Below are 10,414 nucleotides of genomic sequence, written 5' to 3' on the forward strand. Positions count from 1 at the left end.
TGTTTATTTGTTCAATAACATGTAGGGAACGCCTTATGTTGTCCAGTGTTTGCCTTTGTTGGATGAAACCACACTGATCCAGGTCTATTATGTCAGGTAAGATTTTTTTCTAATCTCCGTGCCAGAATTGCTGTAAATAGTTTACGTTGCTAAAACTTAAAAACTCAAGGCAACCGACTGCATTTACGTTTTTAGGTTCTGATGGATATCTCCTAAACTTGAAATTATAAGTTAAGTTGCTTTAGCTAATGTTTTTGTGTTGACAAAATTAATAATTGTCCTTTTTCTCAACTCATATTTTATTGTTTTTGCAACGTATTTCCTAAAGTTTACACAAGGTATTAGTTTTAGTTTCGGCAACGTATTTCCTAAAGTTTACACAAGGTATTAGTTTTAGTTTCGGCAACGTATTTCGTAAAGTTTACAAAAGGTATTAGTTTTAGTTTCGGCAACGTATTTCCTAAAGTTTACAAAAGGTATTAGTTTTAGTTTCGGCAACGTATTTCCTAAAGTTTACACAACATATTTTTTTTTGTTTTGCCAATCAATTTCCTAAAGTTTAGAAAAAGTATCTTTCATAGTTTTCATGAGGTGCTCCCTGTTGTACCAATGAATGTTTACACAGTTGATTTTCAAATAACTTTGTGTTCAAACACAACTGCACCACTGACAATGTTGACTTTTGAGATCAGCCATTTTTAACATACTGACAACATTCAGCCACAAATAAAGTCCTTCCAAAAACACAAAAAAAGTCAAATTTTTGTAACAAATGTTACTCATCCAATTTTAAAGGTGGTGTTGTCAGACAGAATATCAAACCTATCTTGATAGATAGTCACTAACAAACGGATTCAAAACATCAGATGGCAGGATGTGAACAACTTCTATCTGGTTTCCATACAGCAAACAACTTTCAAACAAATTTTTCCACCACTTGTCTTTTAATAGTAATCAACACTCCAATTTCCTGTGAAGTTCAGTATCGCGCCACATTTGTTATAAAACTAATACAAATGTACCTAAAACCAGATTATAAAATTTTTTTAAAACAGCTCAAGTTAGAATAAAACCTTTCAACATTTTATAATAACATGTTATACATGAAATCTGCAATCAGTCATGTAAGCCACATTAAGTAAAGTTAGAACAGAAGACATTGATTCAGAACTTTCTGCACCTTAGTTTTCTTAAAGACAGAAATGAACTTTTTTCAGAGCAACTTGCCACAAAACCCAAAAACTGTAAATCAAAACAAATTGCTGCATTCTGTTTTACACAAGTTGTATTTGAGTTGAACATGTTGTCAAATAGGTTAGACTTTGGTTAAGAGCTTGGTTTTGAAGCTTCTTATCCTCTGGGAACAGGTAGATGTCAACTCCATAAAAATGTGTTGCACAGCTTCAAATGTGTACTTGAGTTCTTTGGGAAACTCCATGTTGAGCCCATAAAGTAGGCCAAACAAGTAGGCAAAGGCAGTGGGAAGGTCTGGCAGATCATCAAGAATAATGTCCTCTTCCAAAACAATGGCAGTGTTGACCACTGTGGACTGCGAGTTGGGTCCCACGTAGTCCTCCAGAACAGTGAGGATGCCCACCGTAACACCTCGGGTTGCCCTCTCAACTGGATCTGTATCCTATGCAAAATAAAAAACAACAGTACATATAAGTCTCTGAAAACCAAAACTGAAGATTGAGTAGATTTGCATACTCACCAGACATGTTAAGAAGAGTTTGGTCTCGTCGTCGTGAACAAATATCGGTAACCCTTCCAAACTGATGGTTCGTCGATGCTGGACTATGTTTGAGACCTAAAACAAGGAAATCAAATAAGACTCAGTCTCATTTATAAACCTACCATTTTGTTTTTAAAACACATTAAGTGTTGTTGCTCAAAATACAGCCTTAAGAAATAAGATGTTGAAATGAGTTATTACAGATAATTGGTCATGTTTTTGTCAGATTTTTTTTATTTATTTATTTTTTAAGTAATTTTGATGTGCAACAAATGTAGCACACTTATTACAACATTTATAACAAAAAGTGCCATGAGTGGGATGAGAGTTGAACTGTCTGTCATGACCTGCAATCTGCCAAACACAGCGCTGCTTGTTAGCTTATAATCCCATTCAGGACACACTTTTTGAAAACTAACAATTTTTACATCAATTTAGTAAATATTTAATAAAGTATCTTTCGTTACAGTGGGAACTTCAGGTTCCTCATAAACCAGACACAAATACATTTTTATATATTACCTGTTCATCAAACTTCTGCAACAGGGAATCCATGTCATTGCGGAAAGCAGCTTTTCTAATTCGATACAGCTTAATCAGCCGAAGTGAGTAAGTGTCGAGGGCAGTCAAGAAGGTCCCCATGAGATCCTTGGTGGTAATGCGTGAGAATTCCGCACAAATCTACAAAGCAACAAAAAAAATATAGAAGAAAACTTTTAAAGGTACATTATATAAAAATCACATTGTTTTCAAATTTGGTTAAAAGAGCTTAATTTCAAAACATTTAGTCTCGGTTGATCTATTGGTCAGGCCTTGATTGGATTTTTTTTTTTTCCTTTAGTGGTAGTGGTGGTACAAATTATAACTGACGTATTAAAAAAAACAAAAAAAAAAAACCCAAGAAAAATCTGATCGGCAGATCTTACAGTAAGTCTATAGAATACCTAATCAAATGTTGATAAGACAAAATAATGGTTTCAATTGTTACAGGATTCATTGCAGAAAAGAAATAAATCAATAAATTGTATTTTAAATTCATTGAAAAAATTCCATTAATTTTATAGTTATGTAGGAATGAAGTAAGAATAACATCCTGTGGTCAAATTTGTATACTTTCATAACACGTAAGTGGCTTTCTCAATCCTGTTCTGTGAGTTTCATGGCTGTTGCCTGCTAAGGGTCAGCACCAAAAGATTCTAGATGCCCAGTGAAGACACGTCATTGCGGCGACCGTGGTTCAGGGGGTTGGGAAGCTCATCTGTAACCGGAAGGATGCTGGTTCTATCCCCAGCTCTCTCTGTCCTGGTCGTTGTGTCCTTGGGCAAGACCCTTTACCCTACCGCTTACTGGTGTTGGCCAGAGGCGCGATATGGCAGCGTCACTTCTGTCAGTCTACCCCAGGGCAGCTGTGGCTACAACTGTGGTTTCCCTGCACCGATGTGTGAATGTGAGAGTGAGTGAGTAGTGGAATTGTAAAGCGCTTTGGGTGCCCAGAGAAGAGCGAAATAAAAGCAATCCGTTATTATACACAGCAAGTTGACAAGTAAATAGATTTCACTTCAATAGTTGTTGGTAATACCAAAATTAGCTTCATATTTTTAGAGCCAAGTATTTTTTTTATATTTTACCACTAGCATTGTTAGCTCATCGCGAGCCTTCAACCTTTTCTACAAGATATTGGAGTGATACAAACAGATGCTTTTAAAGGTCCTATATCATGTAAAATCAACTTTTTGGAGCTTTTAAACACATTTTAATGTTATTTCCTTAGATTAAAAACCCTCCAGAGTGGTTTTTGGCTTAATTCAGGCATTTCTTAGTTGTCTCAGTGAATCCTTTCCCCATAACCGTGGCTCAGCTCTCTCTTGCAAAACGACTGACTCGTAACATTGGGATTAAAATTTCTTTCTAACAACTCCAAATGCCTTGAAATTTTTCTGGGTGAATAAATGAACGTTTTCCATTTTAGAAATAAGACCACACTGGGGAAAAAGGGAAGAAGAAAAAAAAAAAACGGAAGTTTTCCTTTAAATATTTAAGAGATTATCTTACCTGTTCTTTCAAGAAGAGAGCTGGCCATCTGAGCTGCATTTCCTTGACCAAGGGCTGCATCTCCACAACTTCTTTCCTCCTGAGAGAGAATGTGATGTCCATCTTTTGGGTGATGAGTGCCATGTTCTTATCCCTCTTCTTCATTTCATCTTCCAAAATGCATCTTTCATTTTCAAGAGACTCATCATTGTAGTTTTCTGGGCCATCAGGGATAAAGTTGACTTCACCTCGCTTTGGTTTCTTTAAGGAAAATCTATTTGAGCCACTGTCATCTTCTTCCCCTCTTCTTTTTCGATTGACTGCAACTTCACTACATCCAGCTTTACTTAGCTTGGAACGGTAGTTGCCAAGCTTGAACTTAATGCTTGTTGCCCAACCATCATATCCTGTGCCATTGCCAGGCTCTTTGAGGCAGGGATGTTTGGAAACTAGCTCCTGTGCAACAGATGTTATTTCATTCTTGTCAGGGTACGCTTTGATTGCAAACATTTCTTGTGCCAACTTGTCTAGAATTTCCATCTTGATGTCTCTTGTTACACTTAAATTTGCCCCTGCTTTCTCATATACCTCATTGCCCTTGCGAAGTTTTAACGCTACATCATAGGAAAAGGTTGGGATAGGAAATGGATTTGGCCACTGTGAAGTGCTACGCATGTAGGTCTTTGTGGATGAGGATGGGCTGAAAGAAGATGCTGAACTCACACTGGCTGTATCAATAGATGAGATAGCGCTATGATCAGATGGAGTCTGTGGTGGCGAGGCTGATGCATTTTCCTCCCAAATGAGGTGCAACACTGCCCGTCCAGCAGGTAGCTCCTTAATATCCATCAGGTTGCAAAGTGCGTTCCCAAAATCTGGGTCTTCATATTGTATTGCAAAGTCACCTTCAAGTCCAAGCTTTGCTTGTAGTTCATCTTGAAGCTGCTTCACAGATTCTGGAACAGTGGACAGTTGGATTTTTCTGATAAGTTTTGGACTGACGTGGACTCGCAGTAACAGGGCCTGTGAAGACAAACCAAAAAAAAAGGGCGCAATTCTAAATAATTGACAAATTCAAAGTAATCAACTGAAAACTATTTATGAATAATACATACCATCACTTTCAATGCAGGAGGCACGTAACAGGTGTCACCATCAGTTGTCCATCTACGCAGTATTCAGCTAAAGGGTGGTAATCATTCAAATCTTCTGGGTCAAGTATTTCCAGATCTTTGTAGCTGCTGTCAAGCCGATATGATCTGTAGTGTTCCATAAACCAAGAGGAGAGCTTTGTAGCAACAAATGACACTTTCCCAGAGTCTACCAAAATGTTCAGTATCTTGTAGAATTCAGGTAGTCCACTCAGTTGTCCTGATGAAATGATCATGCCTTTAACATACTGGGTCCCATACAGATAAACACATTTAGCAAATGACACAGCTTTTACCTGTGGATATTTCAGTTTCAAGCACTTCTGAAGATTTTCATTCAAGAAACAGATGTCAACTGTGTCAATATTATCAACATGCAGACTTGGTTTAAAAAGACTGTGACCATCTAACAAGTATGCCATCATTTGTTGATGCTTTGAAGAAAGTGTTAGTAGTATATTCTTAAAACATTGGACATCATGCACAGTTTTCTTGAAAAAGTTGTGCTTAGATTCAAATCGAATAGTCCACAAATCAACTAAGGGACCAAAACAACGCACAAGATGACTATAATGTTCAATATAGTGGTGTTTTGGCTTCAAATTAAAATCAGGAAAAGTCTCTATCAGTAATCGTCGATGATCCAATATTTTGGTGTCCAAGTATGACAATATTTCTTCTGATAGAGTTGTCGAGACAACAATTTCAACAAGCTCCTTAAGGTCCATCAATACTTCCCATGATGGCTCATGTTCTGGTATACGGGTCCCAATGATAAAAGGCAGCAAACGCAAAAGTGTCCAGTTTTCATGTCCATTGCCACTCACTCTTCCTGTTCCAAAACTGGCTTTTGTAATTTGTTGTGGCTTGTTGAGATTATCAGAGAATTTATATGGAAATGATTTTATACGTTTGTTTAATCCTTCAAATGTAATAAAACCCTTTCTGATTAAATCTTGAAGACACAAACACAATTCCACAGGGACAACACCTTCAAAGAAATCATGTAATATATCTGGAGGAAATCCAGTGACTGGATGAAAATAGGACAACGCACTTAAGGCACAGGAACCTTTGACACCACACACACTTTGTCTTTGACCATCCTCAAGCTCTTCTAGAAAAATGTTATGCTGTTCCACAGTTCTTAATGGAAATTCTGTAGGATCAAGAGCTGCAATCTGATGTTTATCAATACTACAAAATCGACAAAATTTGTCGACATTAAAGGACTCCAAAAAGCCTGCAAGGCTGTGAGCCCCAAGGTTATCTGCACAGACACAAAATACAGTTCCCTTTAAAAAACTATTTAAAGATTCAACATACACCCCTGTGCTTTCAAGACATTTTAAATCCTCAATGAGTGGATAAAGAAAAGCATCATACCCAAACTGTTTAACGTCTACACTTTTACCAAGAAGAGCAAGCTGTATTGAGTGTAATGTAGAACGAAACCTTGCAGATAAGTTGAGTACAACCCAATAGACAGCAGTTATTTTATGAATTTTTCGAGATGTTCCTAAAGGGTTGCATATTTCAAAGTCGTCAATATACAAAGCTAAACTAATGCAAGTATCTTGCAATCCTAAAAGCTTGTTGTTTTTGAAATACTGCCCATCTCTAAATGATCTGTAACCTTCACTAATTTCTTTATCAAATGCTAACTTTTCAAAGAAACTTTTCTCTTTCAATAAGTTCTCCAAGACCTGGTTTACTGAGACATAAACAAATGTATTTCTAGTTCTCGCTTTGTAGATGTACTCTGTAGGCTCAATTACATGAAAATTATTCTTGAAATAAATATTTCTCTTGTAATCAGTAGATAATGCACCTTTTGGTTCTGTTGAGATAATTAATGGGTTGGTTTTGAAAAGTGCATCATTTATATTTTTAATTACATCATCATCTGCCTCAATGTTCTGTTCAGCAAGCACCTGTTTGATTCTTTGAAATGAATGAACCTGAGAAAATTTTAAAATGTCACTAATTTCCTCAATAATTCTCTGCAAAGCACTTTTAGAAACATGTAACAATGTTTGCATGCATAGAAAAAGTCTAGCTATTTTATGTTCAAGACATTGGTAATCTACAAACTCATTGTCCTCTTTATCACTTGATGCTACACCTGAACCACTTGGTAATGTCTCTGGCTCCTGAGAGGTATTTAAGGATTTATCAGGGGAGCTACTTTCACTAGGACATGCATTTGCATGAGAAATCAGTCTAATACAGTTTTTTATATCTTTTGAGTTTTTGTGCTTTCTGCTTGTGTGTGACGTAAAGGTTGTTAAATTGTTGGTAGCATAGTCACATTTTTGGAAAGGACAGGATACAGTCTGATTTTTTTTAAGTGCCTTAAAATATGTGAAATAAATGTATGCTGTGAGCAGTTTTCCTTAAATTCACAAAAATCACAAAAAAATGTTGAGATCTCCTGCCTTTTCTTAGCCCTGTTGTGTGATCTGCTAAGGTGAGACTTCAATGCCCCTCGTGTCCTGAACGAACAGACGCAGTCACTGTAAACACAGGGCAAATGAAATCCTCTTCTATGTCGTAGCTGGTGATGTCTTAAGAGTACTTCTTGGCTTGAACAGACAAAAGAGCAGAACTGGCACTGCATACAAAAGCTATAATGAGAAGAGAGGAGAGGACAGTGTCAACAATTCAAAAGAAACCTGAATTAATCTCAAATTACCAAAGTTACATTACCTGATAATGTGTTTGGGGCGGGGGGCAGGCACTCCTGTTCTGATTCCTCTCCTTACCAACTCCTCATCAGTCCCTCATAAATCAGGACAAGCAGTGGTCTGGAGTTGGCTTTTAATTCTCTAAATAAATAAAAATAGCAATTAGTTTTAAAATAAAATACCAGCTTCCTGACATTACTTAAGAATTTTTTTGGCTCACTAAAGTGAGCTGATTCTGCCTTGTAAAATGCCATGTGAAACACAGTAAAACAAATAATTTACAAAACATACATTACATCAAATGTTTAATTTATTTAATTTATTATTAACAAATTGTATTCTACATGGAATGCACCAACAGTATACTGGGATGTATTATGTAAGCCAAGGATAATTTTGTGTGATTGGTTTTACAACTTAGAATGACAAACATTGGATTGAGAGTATGAGTGGGATAAAACTCCTGAAGCATCTGTTTAAATTATCAGTGCATTTATTAATGGTGCTCCATAAATAAACCAAAACAATGTTGTTTTGTGCATAACAAAAAGCTCACAATTGTGCAGTCAAAATGTAAAATAAAAGATGCTGAGCATAATAACAAAGACAGATTTTGCAGCTGCTCTGTTTCCAAGTTCTACTGCGCAACTGACAGCCTGGAGTTTGAAATCCTCTTTGTAACCGTGTCTCTTACAGGCGCCATTTATGGTCCTTACACACATAATATGGTAATATTACGTTGAAGCAGAGTACGTATCACTCTGCGAGGCTCCTCGGTAGCCGTAATGCTCCAACAATCCATCAAGCAGTGCAGCTTCATAGCTTACCAAAGTCGTACCAAAACATTTTTTGACATATTTTTTTAAGCTGTGTACCACATAAAATTGGTTCGAGGTCAGTAAGCACAACCAGAATTCATACATAAGGCAGACTGTCGATTTTTGAGATGAAAGGATTTTAGGCCGTGCGTCAACGCGTTAGCCCGGTTAGCTCACTAACGCCACCCAGCCCCACGCACGGGGTGATCCGCGGTAACTAGTTAACGGAGATTTGCCCCGTTAATGCAGTTATGGCATTAACTTTACGCTGACAGTACTAAAATAGTAATCTTCAAATGTTTTCTTTTTACCGACCAGCTCCTCTTTGATAGCTGCCGTGTCCATCTTGTCGTTGCCTGCAGGTGAAGCGATGGGGGAGGGGGAGTTGTGTTCAGTGAAGGAGAGAGGCGGAGTAACACAGCGTAGAGACAAAAGTGGACGAAAGAGAGGCAAACTTGCGGCTCCACGAGTATAATGATAATGTAGACTATATCGATATAAACTATATTGTCACATCTCATATTTCATTTAGTGGAGCTCGCTGGCCATGAGGACTCCACCACCCCGTTCACACAGAAACTAAAGCACACATTTTATTGGCTAGATGTGATTCGAACAAATTAAACGACATGGCAGCAGGCGCCCCCGAACTTTATTTTATTTTATTTAAATAGCGGTGGGGGGTTGCTGCCGTTGGTCATGAGTGAGCCAGCCTATTTTGTTTCGTTCGGTGGTATGGCGGCCACAGACTGCACTTCATGAAATACGCATAGGGGGTGTCGCGGAGGCTTGTCAGATATGAGCGCGACTCTTTAGTAGCGAAGTTTGTCGGATTTTCATTGTTTTGTGACATGGCACGTAGTTTGTGACATGGAATCTTAAATGATATAGTAAACACATACCCATAAGCCACAAGGCTTCTTAGCCAAGAAAGTAATGCTATGCTAAGTTTCGGAAAAATACGAAGAACTTCAGTTGTGATATTTCTAACAGACAAATTGAGACTGTTCAAACATATACTGTCTGATATAATAAAAGAAACATTACTTGCCTTTAGAAACTTGAGATGAACAGCTCCTAGCCTCACGTTCTCATTAAGGCAGACGGGCAGGTGGCTTTCAGTCCTTGCAAAAGCGCAAAGTAGACCCCGTAGCATCCAAAAATATGAGATGCGCATGCGTACTCAGGCACAGAAAGGCGCCAACAGCTTCAACTCATGTAAAACTTGAATTCATTCATTTTGCCAGCAATAAATTTCATCTGAGACCAACTTTTGCTCCAAAACGTTAAATGATTAGTTGAAACCCTTAATGTATTTGAGTTTATGGGCCAACTGAACTTTTATTGTTGAATTGTGAAAGAAATGACTGTAAGCTCAACAACTGCAAGTTTGATTTTTTACAGTGTTCCTTTTTTTTTTTTTTTTTTAAATCTCAGAATTACCTTTGTATCCATCTTCCCGTTGTAGTTGTTTTAACTTTGCCTGAAGGTTGACTAATTTTTGAAGCTTTATCTTTTTCAGATGGGAGGTCATTGAAATTATTTGCCTGTCCCGTTTGGCTCTTTTGCCATCAGAATTGTTGTCTAAAGGCAAAGAAAGATGCCCAACGGATTTACTTTACCAAATTGACCATCCCAGCCTTGCCGTAATGGTCCATTTGATTCACCTTTTATTGTTTATTTTATTTTCACTTACTGAATAAGGGACAGACTTGACTGGGGGAAAGAAGGGGAGAAAGAAAGAGGGAAAGAGAAACAGCTGAGAAGAGGGACGGGGGAGAAGGGCAAAAAACAAAAACCAACAGAATGAGCAGGAAAAAAAAAAGAAATAAAAAATGCATATATCAATCACCTGGATCACCTGCTGAGAAAGAAAAAAGAAAACAAGCAGAAGAGAACAAGAGTAATAGAATAAACAGCATCACAATGATATATGGGAATATGACAGTAAATACTAAATATTAAACATTATTGTGCAGCACATAAGATCAA

The 10,414-nt window shown here is 37.4% G+C and overlaps 1 protein-coding gene across 2 annotated transcripts; it reads right to left on the bottom strand.

The window, feature by feature from the left end:
• Positions 1-454: 454 nt before the first annotated feature.
• On the bottom strand, positions 455-9,548 carry LOC146555356 (uncharacterized). 2 transcript variants are annotated; one of them, XM_085250834.1, is made up of 8 exons: positions 9,474-9,548; positions 7,627-7,745; positions 7,356-7,544; positions 4,882-5,025; positions 3,788-4,789; positions 2,258-2,416; positions 1,715-1,810; positions 455-1,636 (listed from the first exon to the last, which is right to left on the bottom strand). In XM_085250834.1, exons 4-8 carry the CDS (start codon positions 4,882-4,884, stop codon positions 1,316-1,318), a joined length of 1,581 nt encoding a protein of 526 aa, XP_085106960.1. In that variant the 5' UTR covers positions 4,885-5,025; positions 7,356-7,544; positions 7,627-7,745; positions 9,474-9,548; the 3' UTR covers positions 455-1,315. The 2 variants fall into 2 exon arrangements, with proteins under 2 accessions (XP_085106960.1, XP_085106959.1); XM_085250833.1 differs by lacking the exon at positions 9,474-9,548 and adding an exon at positions 8,738-9,449.
• Between the last annotated feature and the right edge of the window lie 866 nt (positions 9,549-10,414).

Source organism: Mchenga conophoros, linkage group LG17 (genome assembly GCF_057382185.1).
Source record: "Mchenga conophoros isolate Kocher_MC1m ecotype Shallow Benthic linkage group LG17, M_conophoros_male_GT1.1, whole genome shotgun sequence".
NCBI classification, from domain to species: Eukaryota; Metazoa; Chordata; class Actinopteri; order Cichliformes; family Cichlidae; genus Mchenga; species Mchenga conophoros.

Coding starts and splice junctions, on each gene's coding strand:
- LOC146555356 (XM_085250834.1), bottom strand. Junction 2,417..3,787: donor CTCTCTTCTTGAAAGAACAG/GTAAGATAATCT, acceptor GTTGCTTTGTAG/ATTTGTGCGGAATTCTCACG. Junction 1,637..1,714: donor AACTCTTCTTAACATGTCTG/GTGAGTATGCAA, acceptor TATTTTGCATAG/GATACAGATCCAGTTGAGAG.